This window comes from Fukomys damarensis, unplaced genomic scaffold (assembly GCF_012274545.1).
Source record: "Fukomys damarensis isolate Sample0158 unplaced genomic scaffold, DMR_v1.0_HiC HiC_scaffold_16, whole genome shotgun sequence".
NCBI classification, from domain to species: domain Eukaryota; kingdom Metazoa; phylum Chordata; class Mammalia; order Rodentia; family Bathyergidae; genus Fukomys; species Fukomys damarensis.
Window position 1 is genome coordinate 18,580,090 of NW_022900928.1, and position 24,766 is coordinate 18,604,855.

The window sequence follows — 24,766 nt, forward strand, 5'->3', positions numbered from 1 at the left end:
AGTTGTTTAAAAAAAAATTAGAGATTTAACTGCTACTTCTGGGCATGTGACTGCACAATCTCAAGAGTTAGCAAAACTGTAAACCAGTTTTGAAGGATCACTTTTAAAAGCTCAGAGGGAAAGTCCCCAACTACCAGACAAATAGAAAGGTCAACTGTCCTGAGCGGAAGCAAATGAGGCTGAGAGCTGGGGACGACACTTCCAGCTGAGCACAGGCCCGTTCCCAAGGCTGGACATCACACAAGGCGGTGATCTTCCCTCTGAACCCACGTTCCAGGATTTAGAAAGCGGCTCAAAAATAAGCCACTGGGCAGGTTTTGCATTGAAATGGAATCAGATGATTTTATGTAATATGTAGTTTTAAATGTATATTTTGATTCACTTACTAAGTGAAATATTAATAGCCATTAAAATATTTCTCCTACATCACACAAGTTAAAGAAATTGAGTTAGTTAATCTTTTGGGCAGAGAAAGAACCTTTACAGTACACATGGTGTCGTATTCAGGACACCTCACACTCCAGCGTACACGCGATTGGGTTTCAAAACACTATGGCTTTATCTCCGGAAATGCTGAGCACGGAACACCGAGTCACGCACGTCATGTGAGGACTGTGTTGTCGGACCACTTACTTTAAAAGACCACATCAGTAACAGTGCACCGTGGACAGGCGAGTTCACGTCCTCATGTGTCCTGCTCCAGTGCCACGATGCCACAGGACACTGGAGAAGGGCACCCCCGGCCTCCTGTCCCAGGAGCAGTTCCTCTCCTGACACCCTCCCCTCAGAAGGCGAGACCTTCACATGGCCAGGGCTGCAGGAGAAAGCAGCCCCGACCACCTCTCACCGCAGGCAGGACTGCTCCCCTCTTCCCGTCATGCCCCACCTCTGCCTCAGCCTCATCCGCCTGGACCTTCACCCTGAGCCTCACACATTAGCTCGGCTGTCCCGCCTTCCCCAGCCCCTGCGCTCTGGAGCCCACGCTCCACTCCCATCACCAGACCCGCCCGCCGGTCTTGCCTGCCTCGGCCTGCCTGTCATCCTGCTTTAAAGGAAACCTGGCTGTCTCCCCAAGTCGACTTCCTCTGCCGTCTTCCCTCTTGTGCCCAGTGGCCTTTGGGCGGCCCATGTCCACTTTGCTTCCCACCAGCACCTTCTAACCACTTCTTTCTTCCAAAGACTCAGAACTTGTGGTGTTTGTGCCATCGGTTTGCTGCCTTCCCCCTATTGCTCCCTATCTCGCTCTTCAAAATGAGCATTTCACACCTTTCCTCTTCTCTGAGCTTCCTCTGACTCTTCCTCCCTCTTGCCTTTGAGAGGACTCTCTCTCCACTCCCCACCTCTAGCTGATGGAATTGCTTTGTCAGATCTTTAAACCCCAGTGAAAACATTTTGCCTGGGTGTCTCCCAGGAAGGGCAGGGTTTTGTTTTTGTTTGGGGTACTGGGAATCGAACTCAGGTCCTTGTGCTTTTGAGGCAGGCAGTGGAACCACTGAGTTTAAATCCCCAGCCCGAAGGGTGAGTTTTTTTTTTGTTGTTGTTGTTGTTTTGTTTCTTTTTGATTTTGAGACAGGGTCTCCCTATGTAGTTTAGGCTGACCTTGAACTCACTGTGCAGCCCAGGTTGGCCTCAAACTCGGCAATCCTCCTGTCTCGGCCTCCTGAGAGTGCTGGGATTACAGGTGTGCACCACTGCACTCCAGGGTGGGGTTTAGTGCTGCTTAACCTCATAAGCAAGCCTAGTCTTCTATATAGTACACCTGGAAGTTTATTAGATACGCAGAATAGCCGGCCTCACTCCAGTTCTCCTGGGTCAGAATCCCTGTGTGATCCATGGGCCCATTTAGAATTTGATGAGCCCTGATAAACAATAGTCAACCCAGGCCCCCTTGCTGACCACCAAAGACTATGCAGTGGTGCCTTGGTTCACAAACTTAATTTTTTTTTTTCAGCTTTGAGTTTATTGGTACATTTTAGGATACAGTACAATTACATTCATTGTTGGGATCTTGTACCTCTACATGACAGGTCTTGGTTCTCATTTTTTCCCCTTGTCCCTGCCCTCCCTTCACCCCCTCCTCCCTTCCCCATCTACACTTTATTTCCATCTTTTCATCATCTCACATTTTTTTCTTTTCCCTTTTTACCCTTCCCCTACCCGTCCCACCTTCCCTACACCTTTAGCTCCTTTCTTCCCATTTCACAATGTCAGTAATCTTATTAGGATCTTCTGTATTATTGCAGATTATTCACACCAGAGAAACTATTTGGTATTTACACATGTGTGCCTTATTTATTTCACGTAGGAGTATATCTTCAATATGTATCCATTTTACAAACTTAATTCTTCACACTATCGTGGTTGCAACAAATTTTACAACCAGCATCATGGAAAGAATTAAATTCGTGAACTGAGGCATCACTGTACCCAGCCAGGGTGAACTGGGCCTCAGCTTCTACCTCAGTTGAGAAGAGATTTTATCTCCCTTGCTTCATGTATTTTCTTTTTTTCTTTTTTTTTTTTTGTTTGTTTGTTTGTTTTTGTTTTTTGTTTTTTGAGACAGGGTCTCACTATGTAGTTCAGACTGACCTGGAACTCACTGTGGAACCCAGGTTGGTCTCGAACTCACAGCGATCCTCCTGCCTCAGCCTCCTGAGTGCTGGGATTACAAGTGTGCGCCACCATACCTGGCGCTTCTTGTATTTTCTTACCACCGAAATTTCTGTGTTGGCCACGTTTGCATCACTGTGACAAAATACCAGAGATAACCATGTTAAAAGGAGGGAAGATTTATTTTGGCTCACAGTTCCAGGCCATGGTCAGCTGGCCGTATTGCTCTATTGTCTCTTTCTGTCCATTGTCTGGGCCTGAGGGGAACAGATCATCATGGCAGAGGGCAGGGGGAGGGCCAGGGTCCCACTATCCCTTTCAGGGGTACACCCCAGTGACCTCACTTCCTTCCACTAGGCCCCACCTCCTAAAACCGCACCACAGGCTGGCAACCAATTCTTCACCACATGACCTTTGGGAGACACCTCAGATCCAAAGCATGACAAATACTGCCTTCTGCCTTGCCAACAACCTCACAGCCTGCCTCCCTCCCTGTTACACAGATGAGGAGTCCCAGCTCTTTCCAAAGGTTCCTTCTCCTCGTGCTTGGATTGGTTCCCTAGGACCAAAGAAGTAAAAGCATTTGTTCCCCACATCAAAGAGAATCGGTGCTCACTGGCCGGAGCACAGCTGTCCTAGGGATCACACTGCCGACTCATGTGACAATCAAGGTCAAAGCTGCCCTGCATAGCAGTGGAAATCTGCTGTTTTCGATGTGAGATTCCAGAAGGAAGAGAGCCTGGCTCTTCTTGGAGGATGAAGAGGGCAGGAGCTTGAGGTCTGCCATGTTGGTGAAGCATGAAGAAGGGTGTGCATGATTCCTTTGCTAGACAGTGCAGACAAGAGACAGCTAAGACGGTCGCAGGCTGCGGAAGCAGAGCTTTAACGTCCATGAAACATTTGTCCCTCACAGAATTGGCATGGCCATGGAACACGGGGGTGCTCCCTTCTATCACCGCCCTGGCCCAGTGGTGCCCCTTCCCACTGCCTTGTCTGCTCCTCCAAGTAGGAAGTGGCAGGAGGTGAGGTAAGCAAGGAACAGCATCTGCTCGCTCCCACAGGCCCAGACAATGGGCAGCGCAAGGCAGGAAACAAAGTCCCCTTTGCAGTTAAGGGTCCCAGGCTCCCATGGGAGAAATCAGAACGGTATTGTTTCAAAGAACAGAGCAATTCTGAAGAGAACAAGGCTTTGGGCATCTGCTCCTGTCCGGAGAAGATAGTATCATGGACATTCCCACCCCACCTAATGGAATTCAGCATGTCAGGGACTAAGGACCAAGTTCCAGTTTCCTTATTAGGTCTATGCCCAAAGGAAGCGGTCTTCCAGTGGTTTGACTAGGCCTCAATGCCTTCACTACCAAAAGGAGAGCAAAGTCTGGTGACTTTTTAAGAGCAGCTTCTAAGGTGGTTTACCCACCCCACCATCTGTATCCTCACGGAGAGTCGGGCACATTCGCCGACGGCCACCATTCTGCCGTTGACAGCTCAAGTGGAAACATGACTCCAACCAGCTGAATCCGCTGAGACACTGGTAGGAGAGAAGGATGGAGATACCAGACACCTCAGAACCTCGAGGCCAGTTCTTTTTCACTGCCTTTTTGTTTGTGTTTAGCAGTGCTAGGGATGAAATCCAGGCCTTCACAGTCAACTATAGCCCTAGCCCTTTAAAAAAATATATTTTCCTGGCTGGGTGTGGTGGGTTACAGCACTCCAGAGGCTGAGGCAGGAGGATCTTTGCTGCTTTGAGTTCAAGACCATCCTGGGCTATATAGTGAGTTCAGGGCTAACCTGAACTGCAAAGTGAGACCCTTTCTAAAAACAAATTTTTTTCCCTTTATTTATTTTGGGGTTTTAGTTTTGTTTTGCTTTGTTTGCTTGCTTGTTTTTTTACTGGGGATCAAACTCAGGACCTTATGCTTGCAAAACAGGCAGAAGCGCCACTGAACTAAAATGTTGGCCCTTGTCTTTGTTTTTTTAAACAGGGTTTCACTATGTAGTTCAAACTGGCCTTGAAGTCACTATGTAGCCCAGGCTGGCCTCAAATTTGCAGTGTTCTTCCTGCCTCAGCCTCCCCAGTGCTGGTATTACAGGCATGTACCATCCCACCCAGCATTTTTCCTTTGAGATAGGGTCTTGCTAAATCACTAAATTGCCCATGTTGGGCTTGAACTTACAATCCTCCTGCCTCAGCCTCCCAGAGTACTGGGTTGGCAGACACGTACGCGTGGCTCACAGCCTTCATTTTTATACATGCACTTTATTTAATTAATTTATTTATTGAGACAGGGTCTTGCTATGTGCTATGTAGTTCAGGCTGGCCTTGAACTCATGATGTAGCTCATACTGGCCATGAACTTGTAGCAAACCTCCTGCCTCAGTCTCCCCAGTGCTGGGATAACAGGCAAGCCTCACCACGCCCAGCATGAGGTTTAATTTTAAGAACAAAATATAAATCAGCAGCTAGTCTTATGACTGGCCCTTGGGAACTCGATGGAAAGGAAGCCCCGTCCCAAGCCTGCTGTCTGGTGGGTATGTAGAAGCGTCACCTCCATCCCAGGATCAGGGCATGCCGGGCACATGTCAGGCCAACACATGGGCTTTTCCACAGTAGCACATAACAATAACCAATGTCCAAATTGTAATCCCACATCCTCAAGAGAGGGTTACATCTCCAGGTGGATGTAAATCCTTTACTCAGAGGTTTTGCATGTAGAAGGGCTGAGGATTTAGCTCACTGGTGCCCGGCTGCAAGGCAAGCGCAAGGTCCTGAGTTTAATTCCTGATCCCAGAAAAAAAAAAAAAAAAAAGTATTGTATGTGGGAAAGAAGAGGAGCGCATTTGAGAAAGAACAGATGGGGAGCCACTGGTCAGGGTACAGGTATATTATTTTTACATTTTATCATGGCATATACTGTGTTAAAATATGAATGAAGGTGAGTCTTAGACAATACTGAACATTGTATTTTGTAGTGGTCTTCACAACGAGCTACATCCCCCAGGCTTTTTAAAGTTTTGTTTGTTTTGTTTTGTTTTTTGAGACAGGGTCTCACTACGTAGTTGAGACTGACCTGGAACTCACTGTGTAGCCCAGGCTGGTCTCAAACTCACAGCAATCCTCCTGCCTCAGCCTCCCCAGTGCTGGGATTATAAGTGTGCTTCACCATGTCTGGCATTTTTTATTTTTTTAAATTCTGAGATTAGGGCTGGGGATGTAGCTCAGTGGTAATGCCATCTGCCTTGCAAGCAGAGTTCAATCCCTGGTACCAAAGAAAAACAAAAATTCTGAGATTAGATCTTGCTAAACCCTGAGTTGCCCAGGATAGGCTGGCACCTGGGATACTCCGGCAGCTTCCAGAGTGCTGGGAGCACAGGCGTGTGCCACCATACTCAGCCAGCACTGAGCCTCCTCACTAATCCCGCACATGTCCAGTTACAGAACACAAATCTCTCCTTGCTGAATTGATTTGAAGCAGAGTTCCTATAATTTGCCACCAAAAGCTTTCTAAATGTTACAGGGGCTGTAAAGCACAGTATCTTTTTTTTTTTTTTTTTAGCATAGTATCTTTATAACTTATCTAACTACAGACTTCTTTTTGAAGGACTATAATTTGGGACTAGTGAGATCTACTTAGAAGACAGCAGCGGGCAAGAAAGTGAATTCAAATTTATTAGCTTGTAATGAGACATGAAATCCAGACCCCAAGGCTTTGCACCTAGTAAGTGTCCTCTTTGCTGTTCAGCGGTGGACTTCATGAACAAACACAGATTTGCCCCAGAGCCATACAGGAGTGGCGATCTAGGCCTTATCAACTCTATAAAGGCAGATGCAGGGCTGGGCAATGGAAAATGTAGCTCAGTGGTGCTATACCTGTCTTGAAAGCACAAGGTACTGAGTTCAATCCCTGGTATCACACACACACACACAAAAGGCCAATGCAGAAAAAGTTGAGATGTTTTCTAAAACGCAGTACTTTAAAGGTGACAAGCATTACAAAAGACCGTGTCTTCTATAAAGAGGAATAAAAAAAGCAAAATAGAAAAAAAGAGCTAAATAAATATATACTTTTTTTTTCGGGTACCAGGGATCAAACTGAGGACCTTGTGCTTGCAAGGCCAGCATGGCTCCCCTGAGCTAAATCCCCAGCCCAAAATGTACATTTTATAAGCAAAAATAGAATGTATCAGTATCTATGAAAATTTAAGCCTAGCATAACAGACATGGTTTTCAATTATGTGGAACAAAAATACCTTGTTTTTAATGCAGCCGAGGTAGGACCTACCCTATTTAAAATTATTTGGCAAGATGCTGGAATGCTAAAAGGATTGCTAACAACTCTATTCCACATCGATAGAAATACTGAGGCTAAAAAGGGAAGCATTTTTGCCACATCTACTTGTCAGAGTCAGGCTCAAAGCCAGGGCAGCCTTCCCATCACCACGGTCTGACACAGTGTGTCCCCGAGGCGGCCACAGTCTGTACATTTATTCAACCCCAAGTCAGAGAATGCAGAGATCCTGCCGGTGGTCTCCTGGAGCATCTGCCCTTCGCCATTTCCCAGTGCTGTCTGGGAAGCATCACCACTGGCTGAGCCAACAGGCCTGGAAGAGTGGAGGTCGCAGACTACCTCGCCCGAAGAGCCGTACTGACTGCAGGGTCCAAATTCCAGTGTGATGGAATTCTCCTTTAAAAGCTCTTTCTTGCCTCCTTTGGCAACGGAACACTCCCAGACATGGAAACTATTTGAGAGCAGAAACAAAACAAGGGATACTTTAAAAGCTCTAGGAAAGTCACATTTCCTGAGGAGTAAAGGTATTTTTTAGGAACTGGGAAGAAGCATAATAAAAAGGTAATTTATTAAAGAATCACTGGCCCAGTCCCAACTTGGTCTAGACAAGCTGAACATGGTGAACAGTGCCATTCAGAACTGGCTTAATCACGTGGATAGCTTTGTTAGTAATGTGGACTGTTTATCATTCAGTCTACCTAATTCATAATTCTTGCCACAATCCTGGGAGTTAGGTTTTGCCTTTTGCTACAGTGATACTTATTTGCTTAACTAATATAAAAAATAGTACGTTTGGGGGATGAGGGGTTTAAGGTTTCAGATTTAGAATAAAATTATTTTTTAAAATTCAATAGCTCTAATTTTATGGTTGTGGTCGTGGCGCTTGGTATAGCTTTGAATTAACATCAGAGAATGCAAATCACGTTCTCTGTGACAGATCCAACTGAAGTTTTCAAAATTGAGTGTAGAAGAAACGGATTGAGCAAAGTGGCCCGATGAGGGGCAGTTGCTTGACCAAGGTCACTCAGCTTCTCAGCCTCCTGAAGCAAGATTCTGAGCCAGGACTCCGCTCTTACCTGACCGTTCCACACTGCCTTCTGCTAACGCCAACCCACGGGGAGAAGGAAGGCTGACCTCAGCCCTGGCTCCTGGCCAACCTGAGGCCCCACCAGTCTTCTCCGTTGTCAGCGAGGCCTTCTCAGCCTCGGCCATTCCTGAAGGAAGCTGCGCTCAAAGAAACCTCCCAGTGCCTCTGACTGGGCCATGTGGCCAGGGGAGAGTACTGCTTTCTGCTGATCCCTCTGGACACATGCCCGAGGGAAACAGGCAACAGGCAGAAGTGATTCCAAAACTGCAAAAGGGACATGTACTCAAATGCACTTCTGGGGCCAAAACCTAGAGCAGGGGCATCCCTGGAGGAATGGCCAAGGGCTGGCCTGCATATGAGCTTTCCCTCAGTGACCACTCATTGTGAAGGAGACATGGGTGGGAAAGGCTTAACTTAGATTCTTGTCACCTGGGGCAACACGGACACAATGGGAAAAGCAGGGAAAGAGGTTCCAGAGACCTGTATCCCAGTCCGAACCTTAGCACCCGCGTCTCAACAGGCCTGGTGCTCAGGAACCGTGCAGTGCACCCTGCTCTGCTAGTCAGGGTTCTAGAGCTGGTGTGCAGTGTCTCCTGCCTGTGACCCTCCCTGTGACTCCCCACTCCCCTCAGGGACTGTGTCCAGGAAACTTTATCTTGCAAGTCTCCTTGGTGTTCCCCACTCTGCAAGGACCCGGCACCCCATTTCTTATACCTCAGGGACAAGCTTTTCTTCACTAGGTTGTTTTGTTTGAGACAGGGTCTCAGTGTAACTCAAGCCTTGAACTCACTATGCAGCCCAAGCTGGTCTTGAACTCACAGGATCCTTCTGCCTCAGCCTCCTGAGTGCTGAGATTACAGGCATCTGTCACTCATTTCCATGCCTGGCTCTTCACTAGGTTTTTAAGGATAGCAAGACAATTTACCTCTGCATTCTCAATGCCTTCCAGAATATTTAATAAGTTATTATTAATAAATGCTACAGAAAATATTACTCTTAAATTGTTAAAAATTCATATTTAGTTTTCTTTTATCTTTAAAAACAATCTACAAGTCTGTGGAGCATTGCAAAATCCTTGAAGAGACCTTTGGCTTAATGCAGGTCCTTCCAAATATTTGCCTTAATTTATTTACACTAATTTTCATATATGAATATTATTGACCAAAAAACAACAACAAAAGAAAAAACACAAAACAAAAACAGAACAGACATATTAAAGTTGATGAAAGAATTTTATTATGGGCCTTAGGGAAATTTTTGCATTCTACTAACAGAAAAAGCATTTTCCACACCTCCTTCAACCTGACAAAGTACAGACTTCTGGCTTCATTTGCATGGCTGCGAAATTACACTGTGAAGAACATCTTTTCCTATGTACTTTGGTGCAATTATACAGTAGACACCTCTGCCTCCAGGAAATAAAAATATTCCCAATCTAAACTCAAAAGAGAACAGACTTTAATACCAAGTTTCTGTACCACTCGGTAAAAGATTGCAATGAGAATCAAAACAATATGCTGTTTAACATACAAAGAAGGGACATCTGCCACGTTTCAGTCAAACCTTTGTAGGAATGCTTAGCATCTGGGTTTATTTTACTGCAGTTTTCACATATGACAGGTGGAACTGTACCACAATGAAGAACAGTCTCATTTACACAAGGAATTCAAATATTGGACTCGAGCACGGGAAATGTCTCTCGGGGTTTAGTAATATAATACAAACAGATAGAAAAAAAACTGCCTTAAGAAAAATTTCACAATTGTCTGACTAAACATCTGGGACGTTTTTATCACAGCTTTCATATATTAAAAAAATTTCCTCCAGAGATGAAGCTCCTTTACGAAATCAAACCTAGTCGCTGTCGTCTGACCCACGATCTGAGCCTCGCTCCGAGCCCTCATTGTTGGATCCTTCTGGTTCCGACTCATTTCCAGAGCCTTGGCCAGAACCCTCATTGTAAGAGCCTCGCTCCGACTCCCGATCCGACTCTGCGCTGGGAGAAGCCGGGCGAGAGTCGTTCTCCGAAGCTGCCGAGGGGCTTCTCCCCGACTGCGCGGACTCATTGTCGGACTGCTCCGAGCCCGAGGGCCTCCTCTTTTGGGAGGGCTGGTCCTGGTCGCTGTCGGAATCCTCCTCCGACTGCTGTCTGCGGGCCCTTGGGGGAATGCCGGCCTCGCTGCAGGACTTGTTCTGGTTCTCATCGGAGTCGCTTTCCGACGAGGCGTGTCTCTTGGGCCGGTCGTCGTCCTCCGAGTCGCTGTTGCTGTTGCTGTTGCTGTGCCTGGCGTGTCTGTGGGAGACAAGAGGGTGGGACTCCGAGGGCGCTGCCATGAGGCTTTGAAACATAAGAGCACTGGACATTCCGTGCCTTGGCCTGAGCAGTGGTTACACAGGTGCTGGGGTTGTGGTATCACCCAGTGTGCTGTGTGCTAAGCTATAAAAGCTTTTCATAATTAAATAAAAGATTTGAAAAGAATAAAGTACTTCAGCTACAAGTCAAAATATGCACAGGGAAAGAGGACACACGGGGTCCTGTCAGGCACTTTTCATCCGAATGAAGCATTTCCCAACTTGATATATAAAACTATGGAGAGGAGGGGATATATTTGTGTATCTTTATAAATAAATAGCTACAAAAGGAAAGCTCAGACTCTCAAGTGGCCGTCCAGACTGTGAAGTCCCACAGCGGACAGTGGGACACTGCCCCGTGCTATGACCATCTGTAGCTCAGACACTCAGAAGAGTGAAGGCGCTATTTCTGTGCTAGGCCCCTCTACCATGATGAGATTTACTCAGACAGGGAACCCGGCTAAAGGGTCTTCAGCTTCACCTTTGCTCCCGAGCTCCCCCTCGTAGTTAACACTGAAAGGAATGAGAGGCCAGAACATGCGCTTAACTCCCAGGATTGCTGCTCCAGGAACACACACCTTGTATAGTTTTGGCAGAATAACCCAGGAAAAGAATACCAAATCCGACAGAGTTCAGTCTAGGAAGGGCAAGGGTGGTGAAATATCTCACTTTCTTTTGAAACTAAACATTCTTGTGGATTGAAGAAAGGCTCTTTGTGCATAAATCTGAAGGAAGCCGCCAGAGGCACATCACGTCGCCAGGTCACGCAGTGAGAGCAGGACGAAGAGTGGCTAAGAAGGGGACGCGGTCTGTACACGAAAGGCCAGGGGTCTTCTGTGAGCCGGTTCACTTAACTCCCTCTGGCCAAATACGCAAACACGATTCACGATGGTCAGGACAAAGTGACGCAGGTGTCTCAAATACACCGCCTCGACCTTGCGCACAGACCAGGCTGCAGCTCAGCAGCTCAGCACCACGCTGGACGAAATTTGCACATTCATATTTTGTCTAGTTTGTGTGTGTGAGGGCACTGGAGGCTGAATGCAGGGCCTTAAGTCACGCCTAAGTCACATCCCAGCTCTGCTGCCTACTTTCACATTCTAACCAGGCCCGTTCACTCCACTGGGCATACAGGCCTCTGTCTAGCACACCAGGGTATCGGGCGCCAGGGGCACAACTCTGCTTTCAGGGACAGCAATTCAGGTTTGTGCCAGCTAGTCTCTTCCGAACAAAAGAGAGCCACAAATCTTCATGAACAGTTTTCTACACATCCCTACCGCACAGGGCCAGTCCCCCAGCAGCAACCTCAGCCCCTCTCACCTCTAACCAACTAGGAATCCCTTTTCTTCCAATCAGACCCAACTCAATCAGCTTTTCTCTCACAAAAACCATCTCGTTAGCACCTTCCACCATCAAGTCCAGATAACGTACAGCCCCTATAGCAATAAATGTAAAACTTAAGTGTTACCATTTATCTTACTACGATGTGGTTTTGGTTTGCTATTCTCCATGGCCTCTAAGAAACAAAATGAAAAACCAAAAACTGCCTGGAGAATTTATGGGTCTATGACTTTTTCTTCCTCTTCACAGCACTTTACACACTTCCTCACCAATGGGTGTCCAAATGAAATGACAACCACAGAGGAACACGGTATAGCACAGTACTGAGAGTTCTGGCTTGGGAATTCAAATAGGGGTGCAGTGAGCTTGAGGGGCACAGTCAGACTGAGATGAAGCAGGCTAGACTAAACCTTCCAATGAGCAGGCAGCAGTCGATCACCTGGCCAGCAAGAGAAAAAAACAGCCACGGAATTCCCTGTCTCTGCAAGGCCAGGCTCAAGCCAAAAAAACACACTTCATTTGGGAGGATGTCACTTAGGAAATTTCAACTAGGACCCTCAAAGAAAAGGGAATGAACTAGGTTTTCTTCTTTGAGGGAGAAATACGTAGGACAAAATGACAGGGTTGGGACAAGATGTCTGCTAAGGTTTCTCCCAGCTATGTAATTCTAAGAAGCTGGAGGGAAAATATTTTGGCACAGTGACCACTCCCAGTTATTTTCAAGCGTCTGTTTTCTTTCTTACGAAAACAAAGAAAAAGAATACTGTATTTTCCCTAGAACAAACAGGCTATTTAGCAATCACTTTTGGTTTACCCACATCACTAGGAGAATTTACCAAGGGAAAAATTCTTACCCTTCATCAGCAATTTTCAGTTTATCCTCATCTGAAGAATCATCACTTGATGATATTATGGCTTTGGATTTTATTTTTCCCTTCATTGAAGGAGGCAGACGTTCTGGCTTGGGCTAAAGAGAGAATATCAAACTTAACAGATTAATCAAGGGACATCTTATAAACTGGGTTTGCATTATAAATACAATCACACAGACCCTAAAGAACTATGAAATTAAGCTGTAGAGAAAATATGGATTCCAAAAAATAGTATTATAAACTTACAGCCTTCTTCTTCTCTGATCTTGGTAGACGGCGCTTCTTCGATTTGGGGCCATTTTCTGCTTCATCATCATCAGATCCTTCTTCTCCCTTCGGGGGCCTTAAATATGAACACCAAGAGTTTGCCAAGAGCCACTCATGCCTGTAATGTCCAAGTCTGCTGTGCCGTCAAGACTTTTACCCTTCTGCATGGTGCTGACCTCAGCCACAGTGGACACCCCTGTGACTCTGCTCTCAGAGGTCTGTGACTTAGTCACTGCTCAGCTCCCTCATCCACCTACATCTGAATCTTGCATTGGTGGAGTGATTGGGAATGTGAGAAAAGATCCAGGCTTCAAACCCTTATCTTTCCCCTCCTCTTCCTTCCGATCTACTGATTTCAGCCTGCTACTAATGTCTTCACTGCATCTCCAATTACAGCTGTTGGTGTCTGAATGCATCCACCGGGTTCTTCCCCAAGTATAGTTGGCCAAGGGTTGGGAAGGGCAGGTCTGGGTAAGACAGCTGAGTGGAAAATTCTGGACAGGAAAGAACATGAGGGAGGAAAAGGGCAACTCAGAGGGGACCTTCACATCAGAGAGAGGCAGGGCATGCTTCGTCTTACAGCAGATGACACCAGGTGGTTTTAAGGGAGCTTTCACCCACAGTCACATTTCATGACTGGCAAAACCATGAGGTGGGCATCACTATTGCCACTTTACAGACCAGTGATCTTGCCAGGCCTGCACATGCACGGTGAGTGTGACAGGAAAAAGTGACTGATGTAGCTCCTAGGAGGGACGCTGTGGAGGTGCAGGGGATTTTGTCATGAGGTTTATCTTAGGATTAAAGTAAGATGTGGGGGCACAAAAGGCCTCACTGGGAAGACCAAGTGGATACTGTGTGCTCATAAATTCTAAACATACAGACTCCCGGGTGAAAGGTCTTCGGCCAATTTTCTAAGGTCATTAAAATATAAATGAGGGCTGGGGATTTAGCTCAGTGACTCCATCACCTGCCTTGTAAACCCAACAACTCGAGTTCGATCCCCAGTGCCAAAAATAAATAAATAAATAAATAAATAAATAAATAAATAAAAATAAAAATAAAAAGATAAAATATCAATGATGACATTACCTTCTCCTCTTCTTCTTCCTTCTCTCGCCACCCTCCTCATCTTCACCTTCTGGCTCACTACCACTGCCTTAAAAAATAAAAAAAAAGATAAAATATCAATGATGACATTACCTTCTCCTCTTCTTCTTCCTTCTCTCGCCACCCTCCTCATCTTCACCTTCTGGCTCACTACCACTGCCTTTTCTCCTTTTCTTCTTTTTAGATATTGGCAGGTCATCGTCAGTGTCATCGTTGACAAATTCATCAAACTCACCTCCTTTCTTAGAGCGCTGAAATCCAAACAAGACGACGGTGAGCTATTACCAAGCTGGTGTAAGGGCGGTGGGACGACTAAGAGGTAGGAAGTATTCTATTAGTCATTTACAAGTGAAGCATTCCTTAACAAGTCACACAAAAGGGCTTGCTTGGCTAGGCCCATATTTCAGACTTCTATGGGAAGAATGTCTCAATTGGTTAAAAACTGGCTGTGTAAAATCAACTACTTAAGAAGTCACTATGATGTAAAGGGCACTTAGCTAATGTCGGAATGCATTTCCAAATGCATTCAATTTAGGATGAGGTTATGCCCTGATAAAGCGCACTGCAGGTTAAAATGCATTTTAATACACAATCATCAAACTTAGCAACCACCAAACATCCAAACTTAGCAACACAGTACACTATAGAGTATCATTTGCTTACCCTCCTTATCATGTGGCTGGACTGGGAGCTCTAGTTCTCTGCTGCCACCCAGCATATAAGAGAATATCATGCCACGTATAACCCAGGAAAAGATAAAATCAGAGAATGGTTTCTGAATGATTATTGCTTTGAAGTTAGAAAGTTGTAAGTCGAACCATCGTTATGTGAGGGACCCACTGGGTTGATGTAACTCAGTGGTATAGCTCTCGCCTAGCATGCATGAGGCCTTGGGTTTCACCCCCAACTCAACTCCGTACATGCTCACACACACACCAACACACACATACACACACATTCACAGAGTCAGAGAGTGTCACATGTACTGGATGCCATTACATAATTCCATATTGGAAGACTATCTCTCAGTATAGGAGGAAATCAAAGCTAAGAACTAACGAGTACATTTAACCAATTATCTTCATTTCTGAAAGCCACAAGCAGAGACTGATGTCAGCAGTGATGGCAGTAATCATATCTTACCCGCCCACCACCTCTTTTCTTCTCTTTTGTTGCTTCAGTCTCTCCAGTAAACATAAGAATGTTTTTGGTCTTTTCCACATACTGGGCTCGCTGTTCCAGAAGTTTCTTTTGCTCTTCCTTTTCTCTGAGACGTTTCTCTTCCTATGAAGAAAAAACAGGAAAAAAAAAAAATGTGTCCTTACAATGAGAACATTGGTGGCTATATCCCTAAGCAGAGGACTTTTTTCCCTAACACACACAGTGTATGTAGGCACAGGATTCCTTACTTGGAGCATAACTGAACAATACAACAGGCACCTGTTCCTTAAGAAGTTTCTGCCTTAATAGCTCCTTTTCTTGCTCTTGTTTGGCCCGCAACTCCCGTTCTTCTTCATCCTGTTTGCGCGCCCGGGCCACGTGGTACTGGGCCTGGCTCAGTAAGTCAGAGCATTGCCTGGAATGTTTCAGATTTAGAGAAACATGAACACAGGTAGTAGTTTGTTCAAAATCTCAGAGGATCTGTTTTCCTTATACACGCTTAAAAAAATCTGAACAAGATGACTAGCTGATATCTATGTGAAGTCTTAATTAGCAAAATTAACTTATAAGCCAATACTACTGACTATACTAAGTTTCTAAACTGTAAATGTCCTCTCAAAGCACAGCGACAAAGATTTCCAACATTATCTTCACATATGACTCAAAGACTCAGCAATTGTATCTTGATTCTGATGACAAAGGTAACATCAGTGAAAGAGAAAAATATCTTTTCCCACAACTTCAGTACTTGTAGGAAATCGATTTTGCCAAATTCCCTGAAAGGAAAAAATCTTGGTATGGGGAATCCCTGAGAAGTATGAAGGGGCCTAGAGGGCCAGGCATGCCTATTCACTGCTGTGACACTCTCTTCCTCTCCAGAATCACTGCCTCGCGAGTCACCCTCCATGACCAGTACCATTACCTGGCTTCTGTAGCAGCAAGGGCCAAATCGAATCTCATTTTATCTCCCACTTTACTCAAGTAACTGAAGGATCTAAACAGAATGAGAAAATAAAATACTTTACTAAAAAAAATTCTAATGACATAAAGGCCCTTTAGATTTTTTAATCTGTTCCTTAAGAATAGTTTGCGAAAAGTTCACAGATTTACTGACTTATTTGAATTTATTTGATACATAAAGGTTGATTATATCTCAATAGGGAAATCATATCTGTAACTTGTTTTAGAAACAATACACCACTCAGTATGTTTAATAAAACATGAGGTCATCAAGAAAGGCAAATATGTATTTAATATTATCGATAAATTCATAAATAAAAAAGCAAGCAACGATATTTCACTAAATTTACTAAATATGTCACGTATGGCTGTTGGGGGGCTTAGTTCATGAAAACACACAATTTACCATACAAGGCAAGAATTTTTTTTTTTTTTTTTTTTTTTTTTTTTTTTTTTTTTCAAGAGGTTTTCAAAGAAAATGAAAAATGGGTGGTGGTTGTTGTTGTTGTTGTTGTTGTTTGTTTTGCTAGGTAGTCAGGAAAGATCAACCAAGAGTGCTTGCTGACATCTCTGGAGCCCCCTGAGATCCAGAAGGTGCCTTAGACACCTCCCCAGGGTAGACACCACCACGCCAAGCAAGGGCAAGAAATATTAATAAGAATATAAATATAGCTGGACAAAATCTGAGGAAATACAGGCTTTAATTTCATGACATAATGAATCACCAAATAAAAACTGTAGGATTAAATAAACTTTGCATTGAGCTCAAGGAATCTATTAAGTAATATTTAAGAGGTTAAAATCTTAATCCCAGCTCAGTGAACATCAATACCATGCCATATGAAGACCCACTGGTGTAAAATGTAAAACCAACAAAAATGAATCTAAAACAATTCACATGTGTAAAAATGCTGGAGATTAATGAAGAGCTAGGGCAAGCTTGCAAAGCTAGCCAACAAATTCTAAGGGTCGGGCTACATGATCCCAATCCGCAAGGGTCTGGTTTGGCGCCACCTGGTGGCAACTGTCTTCTTCGGCTTAAGAGCTAGAATTCTACAGTGCTAGAATGATTCTAATAGTTTTTTGCTTTTGTTTTTAGATTGTGGTATTTGGGATTGAACCAAAGCCTCACACAGGCTAGCCAAGTGCTCTACCACTGAGCTACATCTCCAGCTTCTAAAAGGACTTTCTGAGGATAGTACTTTTCAGCACTTTTTGAGACAAATGTTAAAGAAACAAATTATTTCACAGGTTGTTTCTACAAAATCTTTACCTATGTGCAAGCTCCAGTTCTTTCACAGCATTAAGCACTTCCTTCAGATTACTTTTTTCATCTTTCAGGACAGAGGTAGCTAATCTTTGCAAGACCAAGGCCACATTAAACATAAGAACTGTATCACTGGGTGCCACATGCCTAGCCTGAAAACAAAAAACAAAGCATATATTTCAAATGTTTTAGTCATATGAAAAGCATTTTAGTGAAATATCAAGTGCTAATAGGCATGTGAACATACATACAAAATAATTTAAAATACAATGCAGAATAGGGCTGGAAAGTAAAAAATAGAGTTCTCCCTATATACCTTCAGCAAAGTCTGCTTGCATTCCTGTAATTTGCCACACTTGAAGAGGGCCCGGGCCAAATAGAGCACAACTTCAGTATTTTGGTGCTTATAGAATTTTCTGAGGCAGTTTTCATACTACAAAGAAACAAAAAGTTAATTATAAATATAACAGCAATTAGGAGATCCTTTCATTTTGTAGTAAAACTCGAAGCAATTTTAAAGCTCTGTGAAACAACAGTCTACTCTTTGAATGGCTAGCTTCAGAGAATGATTTGGGAAATGACTTGACAATCATCAGGATGCATTTCCACAGCACAAAAATCTGATCAAAGAAAAACTAGATACTTGGAATAGTTTTTCTTTCCATTTGCAATAAAACAAAAACTCCCTTTGTACAGTATCCCTTGGACAGGAAACCCAAGGCCTCAAGCTTGCTAAGCAAGCACTCTAACAGTAAGCTACACCCCCAGCTCTGGACAGCTTTCTTCATGTCTTTAGCTATACTATCTTGAATGCATGCCCTGACCACTTACTGGAAGTCATACTTCTGGATACTTTCAGTTATATTTCTTAACACCTTTCCTTAGGATTTGCGGAACCTACTGCAATAAGCCTAAGAAGTCTTACGGTTAGTTCTGTTTGTTAACATGTTGGTTAAAACCAACACACTAACACTGAAGTTCATTTTGACATAAACATGGCACCTTTTCAGCAGAGAATACATCCTGCCATAGAGCACTGACAAAATAATTTTATGGAAAATAGTATTCTCCTGAACATCCTTACTGATTAATTTGAATTTATAAAAGACAGTAATATCTTTGTACAGCTCAGGAAGGCTTTTCTCAAAAAACAACCTCTGAGGCCATCATATGTAATCTGGGCTCTGGGGTCCCTCAGTCGAGTGGCCAATCCCATCTTTCAGAAAAAAAGGTAAACCACTCCCCGAAGCCTGGACTGCTCCTTTCTACCTCTTCAAGTAGCTTATTTTTTGTGACTATACTATATCCAGAGTACAAGGCCTTCCTTAATATTTATTATGATACAGATGGAAGAGTACAACTTTGATTTCAAATTCAACCACTTGATAAATACGAAAAGCACAAGAAAAATTCAACAGGCAGGAAAACTTATCCACATGGAGTTTTTCTTTTTAAAAACAGTCAGTTTAAGCTGTGTATAATTGTAGGTGCCTGTAGTCTCAGTACTTGAAAGACTGAGATGGGAAAATCACTTCATCCCATGAATTTGAGGCCTGCCTGGGCAAAAGAGAGACCTCATCTCCAAAGAAAATAAAAAGCCATTTAAACTTTCTGAGACTTAATGTAGTTTCAGAAACTGAACAAATATTAAACCCTACTATTTACTTGGTACAAATGTTAGGCATATATCAAGTACTTTTCAGACTGGATCCTCTCAAAATTGTATGAGATTAAAGCACAATTATCTCCATTGCATAGACAGGGAAACTGGGTCACGGAGGATGTTCTTTGTTCAAGGCATGTAATTAGGGGAGGAAGCAGGACTCACATCTGGACACATCTGGACATCAAAGCCTGGCCGTATTATTGTGTAATTATCTGCCTCTGCTCATTTCTCTTTTTTTCTTTTGGTACCAGGGATCGAATTCGGGACCTCATGCTTGAGAGGCAGGCAGTAGCACCACTGAGCTAAATCCCCAGCTCATCTGTTGTTTTTTGCTTCTATTTATTTAAGAATTATCTGCTTCTGAAGAGCCGTCACACTGGGAGAGGGGCGTGCAACTCCACAACGGGGTCAGAATGGCTGAGGAAACCTTTGTTCACCAACAAATGTGATATAAAAGTATCTTGAAAGACAAGACATTACCATCTGAACAGCGCTGATATACTGCTTTTGCTCCACATAGATGTGTGCTAAGTTCAACCACACATCGCTGATATCTGCTGTTGCTTCTCGCACTTGGGCAAACACATCACGAGCCTCACGGAAATATCCTTTGTGGGCCAAAACAGCTCCTGAAGTTACAAATAGGCTCATGTTTAAGAATTTTCTAACTGCAGCCAAAAAAACACCTAAACCCAATTTTAAAATATCAGCATTGGTTATATTTAGAGAAAAAGTCTCATCTACAAGCACTGCTATGAAAGTATTAATTTCATAAATCATTATGGACACCCAAGTCACCTATAATCACCTATGCCATTAGCAGCATATAGATTCTTCGCATCATTTCTGAGAACTTGTTTGTAGATGGCCAGAGCACGATCTTGATGACGCTTTTCCTATAAAAAGAAATACGTTGTTAAAAAAATTCAAGTAAGAATGTAGACTATCAGTTTTGTTTAAAAATACAAAAAGAAATGGGGGGGGGACTCATGATAGAGGCTGAAAAAAATATAAAAGGGCCAGAGATTTATTTTTTTAAATTTTCTCATTGAGTTTATTGGTACATTTTAGGTATACAGCACAGTTACATTCATCATTGGGATCTTGTACCTTTACATGACAGGTCTTGGTTCTCATTTTTTCCCCTTACCCCTGACTTCCCTTCACCCCCTCCTCCCTTCCCTATTTACAAATACTTTATTTCCATTTTTTCATTTTCTCATGTTTTTTTTTCTTTTCCCTTATTTCCTTTCCCCTACCCTTCGCACTTCCCCTACACCTTTAGCCCCTTTCTTCTTATTTCACATTGTCAACTATACCATTAGGATCTTATGTACCATTACAGTTCTTCACACCAGAGAAAACAATTCAGTATTTATACATGTGTGACTTATTTATTTCACTTGGGAGTATATCTTCAATATGTATCCATTTTCCTATGAATGAATCTAATTTCTCATTCTTTATGGCTGAGTAGTATTCCATTTTATAGAAAAACCACATCTTCTTTATCCAGTCTCCAACTGATGGGCAAATGGGCTGTTTCCAAGTTGTAGCTATTATAAACTGGGCCGCTATAAACACAGGTGCACATATATCACCATGATATGATTCTTTTAATTCTTTTGGGAAGATACCCAGCAGAGGGATGGCTGGGTCAAATGGAACCTCTACTCCTAGCTCTTTGACGTATCTCCATATTGATTTCCATAGTGGTTGCACCAGTCTTCACTCCCACCAACAATGGAGAACGGTTCCTTTCTCCCCACAACCCCGTCAGCATTTGTTATTGGTTGATTTCTTCATAGCAGCCATTCTTTATGGGGTGAGGTGGAATCTGTGTTGTTTTCATCTGCATCTCTCGAATGACCAGTGATGTGGAACATTTTTTCATATATTTTCTTGCTGCTTTTACTTCTTTGTCTGAGAAATGTCTCTGTTCATTTCAGATGCCCATTTTTGAATTGGGTCTTTATATTTGGGGGGGTGATTTCTTTGAGTACTTTATATATTCTAGATAATAGTCCTTTGTCTGAGGAGCAGCTGGTAAAAATTTTTCCCACATTGTAGGTTGTGTCTTAGTTCTGTTGATGGTTTCTTTTGCAGTGCAGAAGCTTTTTAGTAAGATGAGATCCCAGTTGTTGATTCTTTCTGCTAGTTCCTGTGCTACTGAGGATTTGTTCATAAAGTCTTTTCCTATGCCAATGTCTTCAAGAGTTCTGCCTAACTTATCTTCCATCAAATTTAGTGACTTTTTTAATATTTAGATCTTTCATCCACTTGGATTTTAGTTTAGTGCACGGTGAAAGAGAAGGGTCTAGTTTTAATCTTTGGCAGGTTGAAATCCAGTTTTTCCAACACCATTTATTAAAGAGGCCATCTTTCCTCCAGTGAGTAAGGTTGGCTCCTTTGTCAAAGATGAGGTAGCTGAGTACATCTGGAGTAGTTTCTGTATCTTCCAATCTATTCCACTGATCCTCAGGTCTGTTTCTTTGCCGGTACCATGCTGTTTTTATCACAGTGGCTTTGTAGTATAGTTTAAAATTGGGAAATGTTATACCCACTGCCATGTCTCTGTTGCCTATTCTAGGTCTCTTCTGGTTCCAAATGAACTTTTGGATTATTTTTTTCTAGTTCTGTGACCAAGTCGTATTTATTCCAGGGATGCAAGGATGGTTCAACATATGTAAGTCAATAAACGTAATACACTATATTAACAGAGTCAAGGACAAAAACCATATGATCCTCTCGATAGATGCAAAAAAAGTATTGGACAAAATTCAATACCAATTCATGATAAAAACCCTGCAAAAAATTGGAATAGATGGTCTATATCTCAACTTAATAAAGGCTTATGGTTCATGAAAAACCAACATTATATTAAATGGCCAAAAACTGAAAACCTTCACAGTAAAATGAGGAACAAGACAAGGATGCCCACTATCACCACTCCTCTTCAATATAGTTCTGGAAACATTAGCCACAGCAATTAGACAAGAGAAAGAAATTAAAGCAATAAAGACAGGAAAGGAAGTTAAACTGTCATTATTTGCTGACGATATGATATTATACATTGAGGACCCAAAAAATTCCACCAAAACACTTCTAGACTTAGTTGACACTTTTAGCAGAGTAGCCGGATACAAGTTCAACACTCAAAAATCAATAGCTTTCTTGTACAAAAATAACAGATTCACTGAGAGAGAAATTTGGGAAACAATTCCTTTCATAATAGCATCCAAAAAATGAGGTATCTAGGAATCAGTCTAACGAAAGAAGGAAAAATAATCTACACTGAAAACTATAGCACTCTGAAAAAAGAGATCGAAGAGGATATAAGAAAATGGGAAGATATCCCCTGCTCCTGGGTAGGTAGAATCAACATAGTGAAAATGACCATACTACCAAAACTGCTACACAAATTCAATGTAATGCCGACTCAAATTCCAGTAGGGCTGGGGATTTAGCTCAGTGGTTCTGCCACCTGCCTCACAAGCACAAGGACCCAAATCCAATCTCCAGTACCAAAAAAACAAAACAAAAAAAAAAGGAGGCCTGGGGATTTAGCTCAGTAGTACGGCCATCTGCCTCGCAAGTGCAAGGACCCAGGTTTGATCCCCATTATAAAAACAAAAAGAGATTACCTTTTCTCGGTCTCGAGTGGGCTGATGTAAAGTTTGGAGCCACACATTGCCAAGGGCTAGCATGGAGTAAGTGTCACTCTGTGTGGATGGCTGCTTCAATATCCTCTCAAATTTCTTCTGGCCTGGACCCCATTCTTGTTTTGCCAAATGAAGATTACCAATCAAAGACCAAGCATCTGGATGATCCTGAAACATACAAACATGAAGAATCAAAACCTTCAATTTAGACGGAGGGAAATCAATTCTATTCCAACTATACCTATAGTTGAAGAGGTTTTATAAGCTACAACAGCATTTCCAAACTGACAGTCAAGACCCCTTAATGAGTCACAAAATCAATTTAGTGTGCAGTTATCAGCACACAAACTAAAAAAATAGAATAAAGTAAAAATATCCGTGTACTCCCCACTGGCAAGAGCAAGTAATAACGATTTGCAAAACTTTTCCTTTCAGTTGTTTGCATATATACATGTATGTATATGTCTACTACCCTGTAACATGAAATCTTTCTTATTGTGGGCCACAATCAAAAAGTTTAGATGACCTACACAGTTCCATTTAAAATGCTAAGATACTACATAATTTTCCAAAACTTTTCTCACAGGGTACTAACTAAACCCTAAGTGGAGTAAACTTGAGAGGACAACGATGTACATTCTAGGTCATGTGTTGAAGTATGGATGAAAGGACAGAATGAGAGAAGAGAAGAAGGAACAAGGAGGGAAATGCAAGAGATTTTATAAAAATGTGGTCCCACTATGACATGGTTAATAATGCAACCTACTATATTCTTTGGAATGTCAGTAAGTAAATAAAAAAGAAACAACTATCAAACAATAGAGAAATGTTGGTGTTATTAGAAACATAATAGCCATTGAAAAGAAAAACTGAATGGGGGGTAAAAAAATGAAAATAATTATTTCTCAAACCTAAGAGTCAATAAGACCAACCTGATTAATCTGAAGAGCTTCCTTAAACCAATCTGAAGCCTCATAAAAGTTTCCTTTATCTCTGGCCATGGCTCCTAGACGCAAATAGCCTGAAAACACACATTTTAAAGTTTTTAACATAGGGCCGGGGATTTAGCTCAGTGGTTCTGCCACCTGCCTTGCAAGCATAAAGACCCGAGTTTGATCCCTGGTACAAAAAAAAAAGTTTTTAACATAATGGAGTATTATTCAGCCATAAAGAATGAAATTTTGTCTTTTGTAGGAAAATGAATGGAACTAGAGATCATCACATTGAGTGAAATAAGCCAGACTCAGAAAGACAAATACCTCGTTATCTCCAATATGTGGACTCCAAAAGGTAATAAAAGGGAGACTGTTAGACAAGTAGAAGGAAATAAGGGGGAGTGAAAGGGGATACAGGAGGTCACTGGGGGACAGACATGATCAAAATATACACACTGAAACCCAGTATTTTATAAAATTAACAGGCACAAATAATAAAAATTAAAATTAATTTTTCATATTCAAATTATTAACTATAATGGACATTTACTTATTGAGAAAGAGTCTCACTATGTAGTCTAGGTGGGCCTTCAACTTGTGAACCTCCTGCCTCTGCTTCCAAAGCCTCTGCTGGGATTATCGGCATGTGCCACCATGCTCAGCTTGGATAATAACTTGTCATACTTTTAAAATAATTGTGCTTTATTAATACAGCCATATAAGAAACAGAAGACTCGTGGATAAACATCAAACATCCATCTAAGTAAAAAGAGTCATTTTGCTACATTAAGTCTTGTGTTTGAAATCTAAGATTCATCTATTCTATTTCCTATGCCAGCACCCTGCTCCAAGTTCTTATCTCAAGCTAAATTATTTTTAAAAGTTCTCTCCAATATATACTACTGTCAGTACTTTTCTTTAAAAAGCTGCTTGCCATGACAAAACCGTGAAAGCATGGAATACGAAGGATTATTAGAAGAGCAAGGATCTAACCATGGCTCTTCCACTTAAGTAACAGTATAGCTTCACACAAATGTAAGCTCTTTTCTTTATAAAATGTCTCAAGAAACCAGTAACACATTGTTGCTCTTGTGTAAGAAACCCAAAGAGTAAATAAAGAATATAATGGAGAAAAGATATTAGCAAGCAGGAAGAACATGTTCAAAAGGAAGGAGAACAAGGGAGGGGGA

General features: G+C 42.5%; 1 protein-coding gene across 1 annotated transcript in view; it reads right to left on the reverse strand.

Annotated features, from left to right (window-relative positions):
- Window positions 1-9,210: 9,210 nt before the first annotated feature.
- Ctr9 (CTR9 homolog, Paf1/RNA polymerase II complex component) overlaps window positions 9,211-24,766 on the reverse strand; it is a 29,871-nt gene continuing 14,315 nt past the window's right edge. The window contains exons 13-25 of the mRNA XM_010615268.3: window positions 23,574-23,662; window positions 22,624-22,809; window positions 19,788-19,875; window positions 19,460-19,608; window positions 17,630-17,746; window positions 17,320-17,465; window positions 16,009-16,080; window positions 15,366-15,501; window positions 15,069-15,209; window positions 14,019-14,176; window positions 12,795-12,891; window positions 12,531-12,643; window positions 9,211-10,276 (exon numbers count right to left, since the gene is read on the reverse strand). Of these exons, the coding sequence (XP_010613570.1) occupies window positions 9,838-10,276; window positions 12,531-12,643; window positions 12,795-12,891; window positions 14,019-14,176; window positions 15,069-15,209; window positions 15,366-15,501; window positions 16,009-16,080; window positions 17,320-17,465; window positions 17,630-17,746; window positions 19,460-19,608; window positions 19,788-19,875; window positions 22,624-22,809; window positions 23,574-23,662 (1,931 nt within the window). The 3' untranslated portion in view covers window positions 9,211-9,837. The remainder of the gene's footprint in view (window positions 10,277-12,530; window positions 12,644-12,794; window positions 12,892-14,018; window positions 14,177-15,068; window positions 15,210-15,365; window positions 15,502-16,008; window positions 16,081-17,319; window positions 17,466-17,629; window positions 17,747-19,459; window positions 19,609-19,787; window positions 19,876-22,623; window positions 22,810-23,573; window positions 23,663-24,766) is intronic.